At 42.6% G+C, this 20,162-nt stretch overlaps 1 protein-coding gene across 2 annotated transcripts in view; it reads right to left on the bottom strand.

Moving 5' to 3' along the window:
- Window positions 1-20,162, bottom strand: part of TMEM255B (transmembrane protein 255B) — a 79,169-nt gene that overhangs the window by 39,696 nt on the left and 19,311 nt on the right. Inside the window, exon 4 of one of the 2 annotated variants that reach the window (XM_063347397.1) lies at window positions 8,304-8,393. The exons of the other annotated variant lie outside the window; for it this stretch is intronic. Coding sequence (XP_063203467.1) covers window positions 8,304-8,393 — 90 coding nt within the window. The remainder of the gene's footprint in view (window positions 1-8,303; window positions 8,394-20,162) is intronic. 2 annotated transcript variants of the gene reach the window in all.

Genomic DNA, 20,162 nt, shown 5'->3' with positions numbered 1-20,162 from the left:
ATGCGTTTAGTATTCTTCTCCAGAGAAGCTAGCTAACTTAATTGCAATGAGAAATTCTTTGAGTTGTGTTTTCTACCACCAGTTGTCAAGGTAACAACTTTGTTAGACACGGAATACAACTATGTGGTTTTTTTCTTCAAAGGAAAGACCAACAGGCTTGCTCAGAACATTTTCAAATGGCTTTTTAGGAGATATGGCTTGAAGTGTGCAAGGCTTTGGGATGTGACAATAAGCCGAGTCACATGCCATGGGCTTACAAAGTCACCCTGTAGTAAAATGCAGTGGTCGCCAAAGAAGCTGCTGGGCACCCCTGCGGCAGTTCTTGCCTGTGTGTCTGTAATCTGCACAAGAAGCTTCAAAGATGGGAAAAGGATCGACATTCTCGGCCATTGCATGTGCAACCACCAGATGGTGCCATCAATTCTTGAGCGCCCACATGCAGCACCTGCATCTTCTGCCCAAGGCCTGGGGAAGCTCGCTGCTGGGTGGGACTCCCACTCTGTGGTCCTGTGCTTACAGCGGACATCATCAGATCTTCACGGCATTTCAGACTGTACTTCTCTGACTAACTCACGTCCCAAGCTGAGATATCATAATGTTTGATTGTTTCAGTCATCTTTGGATTTGCCACTTCTACCTTGGCTCAACGCTGGCTTTAAGCTAAGCCAAGTGAATGCTGCAGCCCCAAGACCTGGTCCTGCTGTGCCTCCCTACCGCTTGCCTTGGGCTGGCACTGACAGCTGTCTGTCTGTCTGTCTGTCTGTCTATCTGTGATAAAAGCACAAGGGGAGAGCTTTCCCTTCAGCCTGCCCTAGGCAGGCTCTGGTGCCTTAGTACAAGAGGCAAGGCAGAAACGTGAAACCAGGGGAAGGAGGCTGCTGCTCTTGGACAGCCACCCTTATTTAAAACCCCACAGTTACTTTTCTTTTTACTTCTGACAGCTGACCTGTACTCTGTAACATGTAAAACACTGCAAGCACCAATGTTTGCTGAGGCTGATAAACCTCAGAGTGCCAATGCAGCTTCTCTCCTTGGGAGGGAAGCTAGAGCACGGAGTGGCTGTGGTGATTTTGCAGCTTCTCAGGCATAAAGACATAAAATAGTACATAACTAAGAGTATTTTACACATGCTTTCTGTGAGAAAAAAGCAGCACTTAACTCCCTGATCTGGATTCTGTAGCGCAGAAAGGTACAACACAAAACAGTCCTGATCTAAATCCTCTGGACAAGCTGAAGGAACCAAAATCCAAACCCACTCACATTACTTTCTACCGGGGCTGGCTGGGACTGCAGATTTGGAATGTATTTATTTGTTCTCCGGATGGGGGCTGCCATCTTGATATTACTTAGTACAACAGCTTTGAGCTCTACCAACCAGAGACCAAGTCACGTCACCCCCCAGATGAAAGACACCATTTTCCCGTTGTCAGGTCTCCATGCTTCCCAGAAAGTAAATTTATATAATGCCACCCTTACTAAACAGTATTTTGAGTAAACATCCATAAAAAAAGGACAAATATCTGAAGTTTACTTTCTAAACTCCCAAATCTGTAGGTAATTATGCAGCTGATAGGCCTCAGCAGCCCACACACTGCACTTAAACCGTTTGGGTGAAGATCCCATGCGAGGGATAAGTACTTTAGTGTCCTCCTGTTCAGCTACGGGTTCATTTCAGGGCTAAGTGCCTGATGATACATTCCATTTCAATTAATTCCTTAAGCCACTGCTATCAAGAGGAAGAAACTAGATCAGCTGAAAATGAAATTAAATCAATGTGACATAGAAGTCATTTTGCAGAAAAGGCGAGGAATCTTAAGGGACAACTTAACACTACCAGGTTTGGTGTGCATCTCATGATGGACAATCAACTCTGCTCTCCCACAGCACCCTCCTTTTCTTTATACACGTATCCCTCTAACATCTACAGGAGTTTGGATAAATTCAGTCATCAATGTAAAGCTGGCACATAGACATAAAGTCTATAAGAGTGCAAAATGAGAGCCCGGGATTACAGCCTGACTCTTTTTCTGTTCCAATTCTTGCACATCTGAAGTTCTCAGAACAGCTTGTGAGAATCTGCTATTGTAAATCAGAATCTAACGTGTGTCTCTGCTTTTAGGCAGGATGGGAACTTGAACCTTTGCTTGAAGTGATGTCCTGCCTCAGGCACCAAGAAGCATTTCCTCTATATAAATGCAGTCACATTAAAATGCATCAGCTAGACAAGATCACTTATCACCAACATGCAATTTCAAAGCCACTGCAACACACTTTTATCCCAGAGGCGCTACACTTGGGATCTAGTCTCCTTCAGAATAACTACTGTTAACAGACTTATCCTACATCAACAAAAATGTACAGATCATCTCTTACTTGTCCGCCATTTCATTACTATGATCTAAGGCAGTCTGTAGCAAGAATAAAAAAGTCCCCAGATCTCCATCATCAAAGCGGCCATTTGTGTTTGTGCTTTCTAGTGAAGATGGGCAAACCCCCACTGATCTTGGGCAGGATAATCTTACGGATAAATGGATTTTATCCTTTCTCTGGACCATGTTTCCCAACGTTTTCACATTCCACCACTTTCTCAGTTTCTTATTTGTAGAGACTTAAGAAAATTCTTGAATGGATTACGGTCTATTTGTATAACAATACAGGTCTCAAATCACAAAACAACAAAGCAAGATGCTCTTCTCCTCAGGCTCTTATAACATGATTTCCCTTAGCATAGTCCATTTCAGGTTTCAGTTCCAAATACAGCATCTCGTCACAGTGTTTTCTCAAATCCCAGTAATAAAGTATTGAAGTACGCCGTGGTGTTGGCTACCTATAGAAGCTAACCTGAAGTGCATCTGATTATTCTGCTAATTTGTCACATCACCATTCACAATGAGAAGCTGTAAGCAGCTTATAATCTTTCAAAGGATCACCACCCATGACACTATCCAAGCACTCATTCAAAGATGCGCCCATTCAGCCCACCCAGATAAAAAACATGGAGCTGCTTTTAGGAGGCCCCTGATGACTATTTCAGAGGAACATCTTGGAAGCACTTCTAAGACACTTTAGCTACACAGCCCTTGGCCAAGTTTTTTCACCAGACCTTACAGCTCTCCGTGGCAGAGGAACCCAGCTCCGAGCACGAGGGGACAGCACAGTGCGTATATGCAGCAGCTCTGACCTGTAGATTTATGCTGCCCCTTCATTGCACCACATAAAATCAGACTGTCTTAAAAATCACTTCCTTTTAAAGCAAGTTCATGCCTGACCATAAACCGCATTAAACCAGAACTTCAGCTAGGAGGATGTAGCAGTAATTAATGATAAGGTACGTAAGGGTCATTATCAAAGTCTTAGGCTTTATAAACACAGAAAATTCAGCCCAGTTCATGCTTAAAAGAAAGCCAAAAATGGTAATGAAATGGCAATTAATAGAGCATCCACACTTTTTTATTATTTTCTGTTGGTTATAGAAATTTAGAAGAGAAATGCTAGTGCATCTTTAAAAACAGTTGAACCGGAATCTAAATTCTTTGACTGTATTCTGTTAGGTTTTGTAGTGTCCACGTAAAATCCTGCATCTGTGCTGGAAAAACCTCAGGCAACAGTTCAAGACGACTAGGTACTAGGTTGGCAAAATAAAAAATGGATGTGTTTGTGGACAAGTTGAACATATGTTAGCAGGATGCTTTTGCAAAAATGATGGCCAACTGCGTACAGGGCTGCATTAGCAAACCATCACCAGTAGGCTGGAGGAAGTGATTATTCCTTTTTGCTGAACACTTATGGGGCCATATCTCAATGTGGTGCCCAATTTTAACCCCTTTCCACTATAAGAAAGACCTTGACAAATTACAGTATCACCACTGGAGGGCCACAAAATGATCAGAAGATTGAAGGACAGGATGTACCAGGATGGGTTGAAGGAACTGGGCTTGTTCAGCGAGGAGAAAGGAAGGCTTAGGGGTTTATTTATTGCTATATTGAACCACCTGAAGAATTGTTATAGAGAAGAGAAAGCCAAAGAGGTGCGTAGAGAAAGGATAACAGCAACAGTCCCAAGTTGCAATTTCACTGATGTCTCTTCTGGTGTTCTTGTTGGTATTATCCCAAGCTCTTCAGCTCTGCTTTTTCCTTTTAGTGAATCCCCTCTCATAAATCTGTCCAGATGTGGTAAGTGAATTCCACTCAAGACCAAAAAGCAGTTCTTATAGTCAAGTGGAGAGGACTTCCCCTGCCTGACCCCTTGGTTTCTCCTAGAGCTTTCAGGAATGTCAGAGTCTCTTTTTATCCCATACTTCAGGAAAATGCAACTGGCCATGTGTCAGTACCCATGTTCCATGATTCCCAGCTGAGCATGTGAAAAGCGGATACAAAGCATTTGTCTCCACAGCTTAAAATATGTCCCCATGCTTTTGATGCCTGTCATCTTCCTAACCTTCTCAGGAAGCTCTTGCAAACAATTTCCTCATTTCATAACTGGATTTCTTGCTAATGGCTATTTTAGGTTCTGCCTGGGAGATACGTGCAAAGCTAAGGATCATGGGGCAATGGTCAAGACCTGCAGTCACGGATAGGAGGGTAGCAAGCACTGCAGAGAATGTGTATGAGGTGGGCCGGGGGGTCTCCCTGTGTGCTGAGAGGATGCTGTTGAATGATTTCCATTAGCTGTTGCACAACTGGGCTATTCTCATCTGCTAAATAACGAAATGCCTCAAGGAAACACTAATGCAGACAATGGATTCCTGTGATCACCATATTTTTCTGAAATAACATCACTGCACATTCATACCGGCTTTGATTTGTTTCATTCGATTCTAGCTTCTTCTTTTTTTTTAAGGTGAAAAGTGCAGCTGAAGGGAACAATGGCAAAATTAACTTTACACAGTAAATTACATCTGCATTATTTTTTAAATAAGCTACTGCTATTTCAAATCAAGCTAACTTTCCTTCAGTGTTCTTAATTTTATAAGTGCTGTGCTCCATAGCTTTATATTAAGGAAAGTGTTTTAAAATGAATCTTAAATAATTTAAATATCTCTTTTCTGAAATACATCCCATTCCTGGAAGAATTTTTCTCAATTTTATGCCTTCTTGGGAAGAAAATAGAACAGAGAAAGTATTTTATTATTCTATCCACAGTTTTACAAGAGCAGCAGAAAATGTGCAACAGTAATAGTCTCCATTCCACAGCAGGCACAGACTAAGAAAAATCTATAACGTGATTTGTCCTCTTCACATCCCTCCCAACTCAAATGAAGTTAAAAATAAAATGAAAAACAGGAGACATTTCTTATTCCAAATTGATGTGAAGGATGTTGTGTTTGTGCCTGGCTTCATCTAGTTCTTCTCTCTCCAGGAGAAAAGGGACCTGGAACCTTGGTATCAGCACCCTGATACTGGGGACAGAAAAGGGAATTCTGCCCAACTCCTCCTCATGAAAACATTATGGATTTAGTGTAAAGCTGGGCACCCACTCTGACGTGCCAGGAGTTTGTCCTTTCCCTGAACAGGGGACAATTTAGTCCCATTCTCCAGCAGTTATCCCCCAAAAGCAGTGGCCAAAGCGGCAACAGCACAACACAAGTCTGAACACAGCTGGTACCGGCCTGTGGGGAATGGACTGAATGCAATATTACTGTTCTCCCTGAAGGAAATTAGCTGTGATGCAAAGAGGAGGTAACACCGTGGCAATGACACCATAGTCTGCATGACACATCTTCTTTTGATAAGGCCCCCCCCTCCTGTAAATCAGATTGGGAGTGTACTTAACACTGCCACCCCTACAGATTTCCCCAGCTGCGTTTGTCAGAGAAATTAAGTGATGTACACCTTTATTTCACCTGATCCTATTAAGCTCCTTATTAGATAGAGGAGGAGAATGAGATTAAGTGAGTGTGACCATGTTGACACACAAATTAGTTTTCCAATGAAATGGTACTACTAAGTATTTCTTTGTTCTATAATACGTGAAGGAGACCAGAACCGACAGATGTAGTAAGACTCAGTCCAAATGTAAACAGCTGGAAATGGATCTCCATGAAGCGTGCCATGCCACGACTGAAGCAGCTTCATGTCATTGGGTTGTACATCTCCCGCCCTCTGAGGGATGGCTAGATGGTGACCAGCCCCATCCAGTCTCCAGCTCTGCGCAGATGATGCAGTCATACCCAGTCACTGACTTAACGAGGTACAGAACTGCACCCAAGATCGTAAAATGCCGCCTTCTTGGGTGAGTGCAATGACTTTGTGCCTTGGGGCTCTCCTACGACAGCTCGCTGGCCTACTTCCTCCCCAGAGAGCACTGCAACAAACTGAATCCCTTTTAGTCCATAGCGACACATCAAGGGCATGCCATGACAGCAACCAATGCCACACAGCTATTTGTGCTACAATAAAGAGGAGGTGAATATAAACTCTAGGTATTATGTATAAGAGGTTGTTTCTTCAGATATAAGGGTATAAATATATTTGAATATGATACTGTTGTTTGATTTAGATAGGAAGCAGTGCCATTTCTGGAATAGCTAAGTAACGTATATGAAAGGAACTTAAAGCCAAAAGAGTGCAAACTGACAAAGGAAACAACTAGAAAGATGACAGGGGCGATGCCTGTCTCTGTGTCTGAGACTGAGCACACACACACTGTCCTCTGACACAGTAACTCGCCTCAGAGAAGGTGACGCCGTGCCTACCCTCAGCGTTGGAGGGCTGAGGCTGCACAGTTGCACTGCAGTTATAAAGTCTAAGACTGTACAAGTGCCATCTGAACACTTCCGAATGATTTTAAGCAGCTCCCATGGAAAGGCTCCCTGGGCTCACCCTAATCAGAGACCAAGTTATACTAGGTGTCATCCAGAGCAACAGCAGGGTGAATCCGAGTAAAAGCAGGCCACTTCAGCATCTGGCAGGGTCCGTTTAGCACAAAACATGATTACAATCCAGAGTGTTTATTCATGCTCAAATTGCACAACTCGGTTGTTTATACCAACAGATGTCTCCTTCCTTGTGCAATGCACATGAGGTTCTGAAGCCCACATTTGGTTTAAAGTCCTCTTCAATAACAATAAAAAAGAAATCAGTTTACAGCTTTATGCTCCAAGTGATCCAAAGCCTAATTATTCTGATGCATTTGCTAACAGAAAATTTAAGTATAGTTCTACTGATGCCAGTGGTGTTGTGCTGCCCCTCAATGAACATAAGCAGAAAGATGAACAGCCCCATGATATTTCAGAGCAGTGAGGGGGTCATATAACCTCACACTTGCTGTGTTATGCAGCACACTACATCTGAGTTCTAGTGTCTATTAGAACATATAACTCATTATTTCCTGATGCTTTTGGGAATCAAGGCTCGATTAAAAGGTTAGGTTCAGATTGATTTTTAGGTATTCTATCACAAAAGACAGAACAGCAAACAACACGTCTATTATGCACGCTGGCATATTCAAATGACCCCACAACTCAAGTCTGTCTTGTTCTTCTATTGATCCTTTTTGTCTAATATTTTAATTTGAACTCTGTAAGTCAAAATAGAAAAAGCTTTGTCTAGTGCTTACACAAAAAGGTCATGAGAAAGATTTCTAGACACTTACAGACAGTAATGAACTACTAGTAACACTGCAGCTACTGCAGTACTGCAAATGCCTATAAATGTCCTTTTGAAGCAGAGATGGCAACAGGTTTGGAGAAAGGAGGACTGGGTTTTGAAGATGCACTGGAAATACTAGTCACTCTGGTTAAATGACCTACCCTTTGATGGCAGGCAGATGGTGAATTTGGGGTTTGTCACTCAGTAGGTTCCCCCTTCACAGTACCTCTAACCAAAGCCTGCCAGTTCCTCTGCTGTCTCTGCTCCAACAAAATGTTCCCTTTGTGCCATCACAATCCACCTCCCTCTAAAGATCCCACAGGAACTTCTGGTGCTCATCACTGCCTTTGGTGTGTTCCAAATCCTGACCATGCCCACAAAACCTTTGTGCAAAAGGAAATAAATGCTGGTGGTGGCTGAAGTGTCTTCCCTTTCCGAAGCAGGTATGCATTTTAGCACACTTGTCATTACATCATTTTACATGACTTCTGCATTTGGAACTCCCTGAGAGATGAATAAGCAGTTGGCACTATCTCTGGGTACTGGCATGATGGGCTTTCCTGTCAATTTTTTGCCAAATGACATTTCTCCATCAAGGAGAACTATCAAAAAACCTGATGTGCTGCTAGACATAAACAAAAAGAAAATGCTTTCCTGCTACAAATTACATAAGTGATCAAAAATGAAAGATGACAGAAAATCACTGTACTTACTATGTGTCGTGCTGCAAACACTCCATCAACTATTGCACAACAGAATGCTGCTACCACGCCAAAGCTGATAAACACGATGGAGGCTACTAACTGAGAAGAAAAAAACAGATTGAGTAATGTTTTCGATAGAATTCTTTAAGTTAAACAATTACACTAATTTTTCTAGTATTCTTAAACGATGTTTCCCCCTGCTGTAATGCACTTTAGATCAGTGCGGCAGGATGCCAGTCACACAGTAGAAAAAAGGCAGAAATTCTCGATGCTGGGTTGACATACCATCAAGTCTACTAGAAAAGCTTAAATATCTCTAGAGGAAATGAGGTCAGCTGTAAGAGTTATTAAATTCAACGGTGATTTCTTCTAAATCAACTTATTTAATAAAACAGCAGTGGTGTCCATAGGGAGCACGGCAAAAAGCCATGTTCCTGTTGGCTCACATCAATCTCCAGAGCTTTACTACAGTGGCAGTAGTTCACACACACACATAACCAGCACTACACACTAGTTCTTGGGAACCTGCTGCATTCCCCCTGCAGCCAGCTCCATCCTGCCGTAAGGAGGCAGAAATCCTCGGAAAGCACTGTTGGCTGCATCACCCTTCAACCTCCGCTGTCCCTTGGCTCTCCAGTATGGCGGGTCACGTCTTGCGAATCTGGCTGTCTAAAGATCTTGGCGTGCAACTCATAGATCAAAAAGGCTGTGGGCTCCTTGTAGAGAGCTATTATCACTGCAGACCAGTGAGCTGTACTGCCCTGTGGCACCTGCATTTGCTACAGACCCCAATCTCTTTATTTGAAAAAGCAGCAGTGTTTAAAAGTTCAGATTAAGTCATTATTGTCTGATACCTCTATCCTGTTTTTCAAGTTATAGCAGTCAATCATATAATTAGTGGGCTTAGCCAGGTGTCTCCAAATTGCCTGAGCTCAGGACGAATTTACTGGAAGCTGACCTCAAGGTGGGTTTTCATTTCACACATGAGCAACTTATGGATGATCTACAATCCCCAAACCAACATTTTCCACTTATGGAGATAGCTTAAGTCGCCTAATGAGTATGCTGGCCTTTCGGTTTCACCATATAGCTATAAGAGACCACATATACAGGTGGACAGTAAATTGTAGAATAGACAGGAGCTATGGAGTTGGCTTTGCATTCCTCAGTCATGTTGGTGAGCATCTACCCATTCAAGGAGCTGTGTGAGAGTCAAGTGTTGTCAGCCAGAGTCTGCTGTTCTTATCCGTGACTACTAGCAACTACTCCAGTGAGTGGTCCCTTTGAAATTAAGAGAACAATTTCTTGACTGAAGTAATATTTATTACAATGCCAAAGTGGCAGAATGTGACAGTCAGAGGCTCTTATGACTTAAATTGACATCTATATGTATAGATAAAAGAAGAAATAATACAAGAACACAACAAAGAAATCCTTAAAATAAAATTACAGATTTATATTCTCTCTCAAACCTCCCATTGCTTATTGAGAACGTGAGAAACACATAAACAAAATACAAACTTAATTACTTCTAAAAATTGCAGCCAAGACAGACAAATGAAGAGCTGTTGTAAATTCAAAAGCTAATTTTCCTGAGTGGTAGGTGATTGCTGGAGTTGTGAGCTAGCACTGCCAAGAAAGAAAAGCAGTGCATTTCATTTAATCATAGAGAATTTTTGTTGATAGGCGAAAGAAAGAGCACTTTTAAAAAAAAATAAATACCGGTCCATCTCATCTCCATTTTTAACAGCAGTATGTTTTGTCAGGAAAACTATTCATTATTTACAACAACACATTTTAACAGTTATTCAAGAAACAGTTTTGGTCTTGCTATTCCATTGCTCTGCAGCCAGGCTTCTCCAGAGCTGTTATTATCAGAACATCTTTACTCATGGTTCTGATACAGAATACAACAATTTGGTTATTTACAAGGCAACCATGAAACTAGTTATTAAACAGTGAAAATCATACTGTGTGGGCCTAACAATCAAAACCAAAAGCAAGTTGTTTAACAGAGGTGCTTTAGCAAAGAGGAGAGCAAAACAGCCCTCAGAATGAGGGACTTTTGCACATAGTATTATCTGAAGAGCTGTTATCTTCAGTCCTGTCATAGGAATACGAAAACACGCAAAAATGCAAAACTAGTGAAAGGCTGGACCATTAAATTCCCCCGTGCTGCCTTTTATTGCAGAATTCACCTGTCTTAGATAATCTCTTGTCCTTCAGCAGGCACACAGCACCGCTGGCTGCACTGTGTCAAGTGAGCCCCGTGAAGGCAACAGGGGCCGGGGACACCCCGGGGCCACAGAAGCTGGTCACGGATGATGTTCAGCTATCAGAAAGGCACCTGGCATGGGCACTTGGCCACCAATAGTGATTCCCAGGCATGGTTTTGGAGTTAAGAGTTGGCCAAAGACCAGACCCAACGGGGAGTTCGATGCATCCACGCTGGCTGCAGCCGTGCTCTCACGTACCCACCACACCTCAGGTCTCCAGGCACTTTCTGTGCTGAATCACACGCTGCTGGCACCGTCTCCCCACTGTGTGACACGTGGGGACGTGCTGCCAATGTTTGCCAGCAGACACACAGAAAATCACATCGGTCCCCAGCATAAGCACCCGCCTGCTACAGGCTGGTACCTCGCTGGCTGTTTCCAGCATCCCTGAGAAACACCTCTGCGAGGCTCCCCAGGCTCGGGGTCTCTGTTCTAGCAAATACCTGCTTTCCCCATGGCTCTAATTTAGCCCCTACCTGCTTTCAGTCGAAAGGCACAACTGATCAGGTAATGACAGCCACTTCTAGCACCAGATGCTGTGTGAGATGCCTCATTCTCTCAATTTAGACTAAGTAGATCTGAGACTTCGGAAAAATGCATGGATTTGTTTTTGAAATCATCTTGTTATCAGCTGTAAGTTACGTTACATCTAACAAATTCACTTTGCTCATGCTAAATGGTCTCCAATGTCTCCAAGGATTGTGCTGTTCATCAGGTCTCTCTGCGATTTTTTACCAGGCAGAGGAAGAATCACAATTACCCTGATCAATGTAAATTGAGAAACACCGTCATCCAATACCTTTTGCTCTGGAAAGTGAAGGCTTTGCAAAAGGCTGTGTAAATGTTATGCCACAGGTTTCTAAAGCCCTTTTTATTCCCGCACAGGTTCAAGCGAACGCATTTGGAAAAAAAAAATAAAAATGCATGGTGCAGTTTGTTGTAGGTTGCCCCTAACATTACATTCCCCAAAATACAGCTTAATTCTGTGGGCCTTTTCACTGGTTTGTTTTCCCTATGTCACCAAGCTCAGAACTTAATATAGGCTTAAATAAATCTGCTGCACTTTTTCAGTACGCTGAGGACGAAGATGTAAGAGCGGAAGTTTACAAAAACTACATCACAAATCCAAAACAGAGAATGGCTTTCCACCCCTGGTGCAACCTCAGCTTGCATCTGTTGCCTTGGCACTTGAGCATGGCTCTAGATTAAAAGCCTGCAAAACTAAGACAATCAAACTTATTGCATTACATTGCATTTCAGATGCTGCTATCGACTAAACGCTGCCTGTCTTGTGGGGTAGGTTGGTATAAAAAATACTTTTAATCATGAGTTAATTTTCTTTAATTTGGAAAGTTACCTCCTGTGTGGCCCTTCCCCTCCCACAATGGCCACTTTTTTCCCCTGCCCTTGGGACAGAAGTTTTGCTGCTGTGATTAAAATTAAGCTCAGGCAAAGCTCCTGCTACACTGGTTTTCGCAACTGGGCTAATTAGGAGGTTTCTCAGTACACCAGGTAATGCGCTTCACAACTTATGGCCTGCCAGCTTATTCTTTCCAAAGGTTGGTTCTTCAGTAATAGCACTGCTGTAATTGAGGCTCTGCTGGAGGGCTGTCACACCACAGGAGACAGGATTATGTCATGTTCATTATTCCTTAATGCCAATTCCAATCACAGCACTAGTTACAATGACAGGAATTCATAATGATGAAAGACATCTATGACTGCCCAACCTATGCCTGAAGAACTATTTCCTGGAAATCCTGGAAGACTGGCTTCCAGATGAAGAAAGGAAGACAAATAAACACAAAATGTCTCTTTTGGTGCCGGTTTTGGTGCAGCTCAGGAAGACAAGGACTGGGTCTGGGATGCCATGCACAAACACATAACTTGCTTCTGACTGTAATATACCTAATAACCTAGCCAATCCCCACAGCAGAAACCTATATTACCAGCTAGGCCTTCAGACAGAGATGCTGTACACACGATGTTGCCAGGTGTTTAGACTAAGTCTTGCTCTTAGATCAACTGACCAAGTTAGAAACCGAAAGCATTTCCATTCGGTATCAATGCTGAATTCAGCAAGTCCAATCGTACGTTGTGGAATATTATCAGTATCAACACAGATCTTTGCTTCAGATCTTCTTCCCTCTCGCTGTTGTTAATAGCAGCTCAGGGCATAGAGCTGAGCCTACGTGACTGTGCACTGACACCTGAAACAGCCTCTTGCTCTCTTCCCCTCGGTTTGCTTCCCTGCTGCCCAGCCCTCTCTCCCGCCCTCCCTCCCAAAGGGATGCATCCCTGCATACCAGCTCCTGTACTTGCCCGAATCCACAGCAAGCCAGGGCAAGCCACTCACTAGGCAGAAAACTGTTTATTGCCCCAAATTAATTAAACCGGGTAACTGTAAGGAGAGACGAGCACTAGACCCAGTGGAAATGAGAGGGTGAGACCACGCGGCCAAGACAGAAATTAAGGGGGTCGAAGTGCTGGCACCAGCTATTAGGTTGTCTCACCTGTTTCATGTAATTTGCACTCCTAGGGATGATCAAAGTAAAAGCTAGGTTTTAGCCGTAATGAATAAATTATAAGGACTGGGGCTATTTTGTTGTTTAGTGGTCGAGGAGACTTTTGTTTTACTGCCTGTGAAGTCTGCTGTTTTCCAGTATTGTGTCAGGGATAATTAGTAAAAATAGCAACATGAAAAGGCCAGTTGGTGTAACACAGGCAGGGGAGAGGTCCCATGAGAAATTCAAGCAACCTCACATGCATAAAGAGACAGAATTAATTAGATAAACAAACATTGGGAAAGAATACAGAAACCACGAGAGGTATCAATTAGTATGCCAAGGATAAAAACAAGACCAAAATCTGCTTTCAAAATAAAGGTGGCCTTTTCATTTAGAAAATTTCTCTTTTTTTTCTTGCCCCACATCCCGAAGGGCAAAATGGTGAAAGGCAGAATTCGCAATATCTTTTGTTACGCCTGAGATACTCACAGTTAATTTACGTCATATGTAGGCATAATTAATGCATATTGCTTTCTCTTTTTCTCTTCCAGTGGTGTTGATGCTGAACTTTTGCAGATAATTCTTCAATTAGGTTGCTCACAAGGGCAAGGGTGTACTTAATGGTCCCAGCTGTCCCCCCAGCCAGGAGGGCTTAAGCAGCACAGTGGAGTAAGACAAGAAAGGGAGCACAGACATCTGAGTCTGCTTACTCTGGCTCCTCCAGGCATACGTGGAGATGTTTATGACAGGGGCTGTTTCTTTACTGGTCAGGTAAGGACTTCTTGAGTTATTGGGAACTTTGCTTGCACCATTTGCTGTGACAGTTAGTTATGGAGGTGGGGGAAATTAGCATCTGATCGCATTGATGCATGCCCAGGGTTGTGCGATAGATGTGCTGGGTCCCACCACAGGAGGTGGCTCACAGCCAAGCTGGCGTGGGGCAGTGTCCGTAATGACATAGCATGTGCTGGCTGCCACACAGGCCATTGTCCCTCCGAGCATCTGGGACATCTCTCACCAGGCACAGGTGAGGAACCCACCACCACACAATATCCAGCACCCAGGCTGTCTTGGTCAGGGGAGAGGCAGCAGTGCCACGCTGTGTGGTGGGACACATGAGACAGGGACCAGCAGGCTGCATGTTCCTCTCAGTACCTAAGTCTTGAGGGAGCTCTGCCAATTAACAGGTGTCCATATAGTGTTGTCCCTAAATGCATAATATCACATATTTGTCTGTACACATTTACAAATACCTGAGTCAATGGGCTGTATTGATGCTCTCTCCTTTTCTCTCTTTTTCTAGTATTAGCGCTGGATTCTCTGCTGCAGATACTCTGCCATGGGTATCTCTGTACATGCTCAATGATTTCTTCCCAGCAAATTTCCCTGCAAGCTTTGACTAACTAAATGTTTAACTGGCTTTGATTCAGTCTCATTTTGCTACATCTTTTGAAAACAAATACTTTCATAGAATGTGTTGGGTTGGAAGGGAACTTTAAAGATCATCTAGTCCAACCCCCCTGCAGTAAGCAGAGACGTTTTCTTGAGGGGAAGCACAGGAAGACACATCTCAACATCTTCCTCCATCACTTTTAACTTTCTTAATAGTTTTCACAATCCAGCATCCTGTTCCAGAACCGTCCATCCATTATTACTTCTGCATCCATCAGCATTCTTGTTGTTATTTCAAAATTGTGAAACGCCCCTTTATGGCCTACTGCCTTGTCCAGCAGGGACATTACGATGTCATCCTATATGCATCAGCCACTCCCAAGCAGACATCTTTGCTTACCATTTCTCTTCAGGACATGAAAGCCCACGCTTCAAAACTGCTCCTCAGTACCCTTGTTGTTAAGCTCCTCCCAAGGCTTCCCGAGATACCCACGCATAGAGCATCTCTCCCATTCTCCTTCCCCCTTCCCTGCCAGCAAGCAGGGACTGTCCCATTCTCATGGGCGTTGAGTACAGCACCTTAACTCTTTTGCAACTCCAGTCATCTAGAAAAATGGCATGGAAACATTTTGCCTTAACATTGTACTGTCCAGATAAAACCCTTGTATGTCAACTCAAACAGTTCCCTAGTCGAGGTCTCTCCGTTGATTTCACCCTCTAGAAATGTTCTCTTGAGAGTTAATCCTTCTTTTATACCAATCTACTTTGCACTACTCTTTCTGTAATGTATCTTGTCTTTTCTTTAAACCTGCTAAAGCATTTGAAGATACAGTTTCTGTGAAAGATGCTATGTGAAATAAAGATTAATTTTCCTGTATTTTTATCTTCAAGCAATGAAAGAATGGTGGGAATTACATCAATAGCCATTATGAAACATGAAACTAAGTTATTGAGAAGGGCTACCTGATTAATATATTCTTTCTTCTCTCATAATCTAATATTAGCTACAAAACCAAACCTAAAACAGGCAGGAAATTATTTCAAATTGTTTTATGAGGAAATCTTTACTATAATGACCAACCTACTAAATGAAATAACTTATATCAAGCAGTTTCTGTGCACTTAGACTTCAAAACTGGAGTCACTGCTACATTGCAATCAGAGAACGAATTTGATATATGTGTAAATGAACACATATTAAATTCAATATAATTCATTCACTGATGAGTAAATACCTGTATTGACTCAGTTAAAACTGCCACCACTGAGGATGCCCTGTTGGGCCCCCTGGGAGTTTGGGAGGGTCTTGGCGTTCCAACTACTGGAGTTCAGCAGATGTTACTACAACAAAGTTGGAAGAAAGACTTAACTGTACTCGGTTCACATGTTCCAAGACAAGAAACAGAAGGCAACCTAAAGGAGTGTCTTTTTTTTTTATGTCCTGGGGCAGGGTTAGTTTTCTTATCGGTACTCTCTTAAGCCCTCACAGCATCTGAGGACCCCTGTTCATATCACAGTGACCCTTCCACAGTTACTGATTTCCTTCTAGCAGCAGCGCGTCTCAGCTTCACTCAGCTTGTTCAAACAGCACTGATGTATTTTCTCCCTAGCCTGAGCCGATACAACCACCCCAATGGCTGACCCTCTCTAGTTCAAGCAGGTGCAATACATATGCTCTGCTCCACCCACGGTTCAGCTGCTTTTAAAGAGATTTGTTTAAACAGCTGCTCTACTTTTCTTTCAGCCCATTAAATAGGTTGCTGACTACAGAATCAAACCTCTTCCCCCTGTTTCACCTTCTCCCTGGTAGGTAGGGGAGTACTGAGGCTCCCCAGGGCAGTTCAGATGTCGTGTGCTTTTACAGGCAACACTGCCCTCTGGCCACCTTCTCCTCGCTTTGTGAGTCCTTGTCTCCCTATTCCAAAGTCACTTTCAGAATCAGAGTTGGCACCCCCAAATTATTATTTTGTTTCAAGAGCTGTCTTTTGGCAAGGTACTTTTTCATTAATTTTCATCTTTTTACATCTGTATGGTTTTTAGCTGTTTATTTCATCGAGGTGTATTGCTATATTCTATGTCAAATCACACCAACTGATTCCAAATGACTTTAGAGACCAAAATTATTGGAGCGTTTGGTATTATATCCTCATAACTGGATTCATTTGTGCACATATAAGCATAGACTGGGGGATACCAAAACCAGTAACAGCACGCCTTCACAAAGCAGATGGGCCTGTATTCAGGAATCAGCTAGGCTCTGCTCGGTAGAGTTACTGGGTGTGAAGCCTCAGTATGTATTTATGAAACTGGAATGTTGCGGTGTGCCATCGACAGTGAAGTGGTAGTTCTTATCCAGGCTGCCGGGTGGTACCGACAGTGATGGTTTGTGTGTGGTGAAGCTGCTGAGAAAATTCTCCTAAGGGGTTGGTTTCGTCATACATAACTCTAGCTACCTAAAATATTTATGTATTTGTCTCAGGTGGTTACCTGTGCTCCTCTGTAGTCAACAGAGAGACAGACAATTCCAGATACCTCCTACTCCTACTGCAGAATGGGATTAATTACTTTTCGATGGTATCTGTCTTTTTTTCCACTGGCTATAGGGGGAGCCTAGATGAGGAAGTATCCGCGCTGCCAAAATTCCCTTGATGTTGGCTGCTCTGATTTGTGCTTTCTTTTCTCCACTTCAGAATCTTCCTTCTGTCATTTGCCTGGGACTTGCAAGGGAGGGAAGGGAGTAACGTGGAAGGAGGGAAGGATGCCTGGGATTTGACAGACAGAGTGATCTTATATAGGAAAAAAAAAAAAAATCAGCTGTATTTCACAGCTGGAGAAATGCTAATGGTTTTGGAACCATACAAAGCAAGCCTTAGCCCAGTAGGCACTTCAAACTGATAAGAATTACCCCTTGCAAACATCAACAAAAGCACTTATCTAAGAATGGCTAAAAACCATTAGAGATTTAAGGATATCAAATACAGCCAAGAAGCAAAAACCAGATGCAGCATTAAAAGGAAAAGGGACAAAAGTAAAATATAAATTTAGATTCACTGATCGGCAATGCTGACATTATAGGAATCCATCACATACTTCCTTTCATGGAAGCTCTTTTATTGATTAAAATGGAACAAGCTCATTTCATCACTTAAACGGAGGTAGCTGTTCAGAGCCGTATGAGAACAATAAGCCAGGGATAAATAGCATGCCACGTGTCATAGAAGTTTATGCTGCCTGGTAAAAAATGGTGGAATTGACATAGATCAAGACTACTTAGCTGACACTTTCAGCAGCAGGAACTTTTTTTACACCAAAGTCTGTTAGTGTCTTTACAAATCCTCTTTCACGTTACAGGGACTCCATTGGTTTCTCAAGACATACACACTCTTTATCAGAAACGCATTACAACTAAATCACGAGCTTTCATGTAGTGCGGTTCTACCTGCAGAGCCTGGCAGACTGTATCTGGAAGACTCATCTGTCTAATTTGATCTCGTTCTTCAACAAGAGGATCAGAAACCACCTGTCCTTTTCATAGGACACACCCCACCTCACCTTCTTCCCCAAGCACACAGGAGCACTTATCCCAGATTCCTTACCATGACTTTTGATCCCCTGCTCCTGCTTGCTAGGGAGTGTAATCAATTTCTTTATCGTTCCACAAACAGGTTTTATGGGCCATAACGTTTACTTTTGTTTTCAGCTATGTGACAGTAATGTTTTCATTACATAAACAGCACAAGAAAACAAACAGGCAGTTAAAAAGTGTCCTATTATGCACTTAATTTTGTGCGCTGTTTAAAGGAACCACATCCCAAAAGACTTACACTTAATAAGATGGAGGACTTAAATCAAATTGTTGGCTCGAGTCTCGAGTCTGTGACTCAAAAGAACTGTGCCAGCCTTTAAAGACTGGAGTGTCGAAAATAAGCTGTGCCAGTGCATGCATATTTTCATATATATATATATATATATACATGTATATGTATGTATTTATGTATCTCCCTTCTGTTTCTATAGAATTTAAGCTTCCAGAAGCAAAGTGAAGCCATTCTGGTTGCCAAGAGAGCTCTCCAAACAGAAGCCAAAGTCTCTCTTTCCTAAAATTTTCCCTTTGTAGTAAGTTTCCCATTGCTTTCTACCAATGAAAACGGTGAAAACATGATAGTTTCTTATCTGAGACTGAGCTAATGCGGTATTGGGTCACAAGCTGGGGAGCATGGGGTGGGTAAGACCTGGGGCTGGTACAAGCAACAGACCAGCGCAGGGTTGTATGAGAGGGAAAGAACTACTGTGCCGGGCTGCAGCTGGACGTACTTGGTGGCATCTCTCTAGGTATGTCAGAGAGACACAGCCCTGATGGTGGAACAGAAAGATTACTACAGTACTTCCCATTACAGCTTTACCAGCTAAACCATCCTGGCAGACACATCCATAAAAAGTGCAGAAAGCACTTTGCACAATAAAGACATAGTGTCAGTGACATAGTGGCATAGACTTTTTTGTCATTATGCCAGGTATTTGCCAGCATGTTAGCTGCAAATACATATATACATGTGAAGATTTATTACACTTTATATGGTTAGAATATCGTAGTACATTTATGTATTATAATATTCATATATACATAAATATTTGTATGACTAGCTGATGAATCTGCACTGGTAAATCTGAAAGCGTAGACCTGTAGATTCGTGACGTGAAACACGCATCCATACAGAACTAGGCAGAGAAGAGCTGAAAAACCCCCCACGCTTCCTTTGGTAATGCATGCAGTGAGAGCATCTATTTTTGTCTTTGAGTCCCTGAACGTCAAAGTTCTCAAGACACTGTGGGGAAATTTATACTATTGAACTTCAGGCATTTAACTCACTGACAGCGCTTAGATGATGGTTTCACGGCATAGTGAGTTGATATAACACTTTATTCCCAGCAAAAGGGGCAAGTCCTGTTCCCTCCTCCCACAGACTCCTCTCTACTCTCAGCAATGCAGCCCCACCATTTACTTTTGCTATGCCTGGTGCTCACTTGGCTATGACTTTTTAACTCGCTTATCCAACGGAAACTATTTTTGACTCAGGGAAGGAAGAGGAGAAGGAGGAAAGGAGGGGAGAAAGGAAGACCTCTCTGTGTCAGTGGATATTTATATTTAACTGGAAATCCTCACTGTAAATGCAAAAGGTCAAAGAATGGCATTAAAAGAATCCCAAATGTTTACCTTGGTCCTTCATTCATGGAATACATCGTATTAATAACAGCAAAATGTCTCTCATAATATTATACTAACTAAAATAAATTATGAACAACTTTTCAACTATTTACATTTTTATTGCCCATAAAAATTCTTACCTTAATTTCACTTGCTTTCACTTTGGATGGTCCTTTCATACCCACAGACATACACCTGTCCTCGTCCTCTTCAGCTGAAATAACAGCCTTCCAAACATCTCCAGTTGTTTGTCTTGCTTCTACCCTACCTGACTTTGCTGAATATTCTCCTGCATTACAAGGAGTAACGTGGATGTCACTGATCTACCATGGAGAGACCACATTCAAAATCCTTCCCCAAAAAGGATTTAAAAGGGGTCACAAAGCTGATTCCTGCCAAATAAGGTGGGTAACATCTGAGATGGCACCATGTGTTTATAGCATAAAAGGAGACCGGACAGTCTGTATATAGGCTGCTCTGCTCTAAA

The sequence above is a fragment of the Chroicocephalus ridibundus genome, chromosome 1 (assembly GCF_963924245.1).
Source record: "Chroicocephalus ridibundus chromosome 1, bChrRid1.1, whole genome shotgun sequence".
NCBI classification, from domain to species: Eukaryota; Metazoa; Chordata; class Aves; order Charadriiformes; family Laridae; genus Chroicocephalus; species Chroicocephalus ridibundus.
The sequence above is the reverse complement of the archived record's forward strand: the minus strand, read 5'-3'. Positions and strand labels throughout refer to the sequence as shown.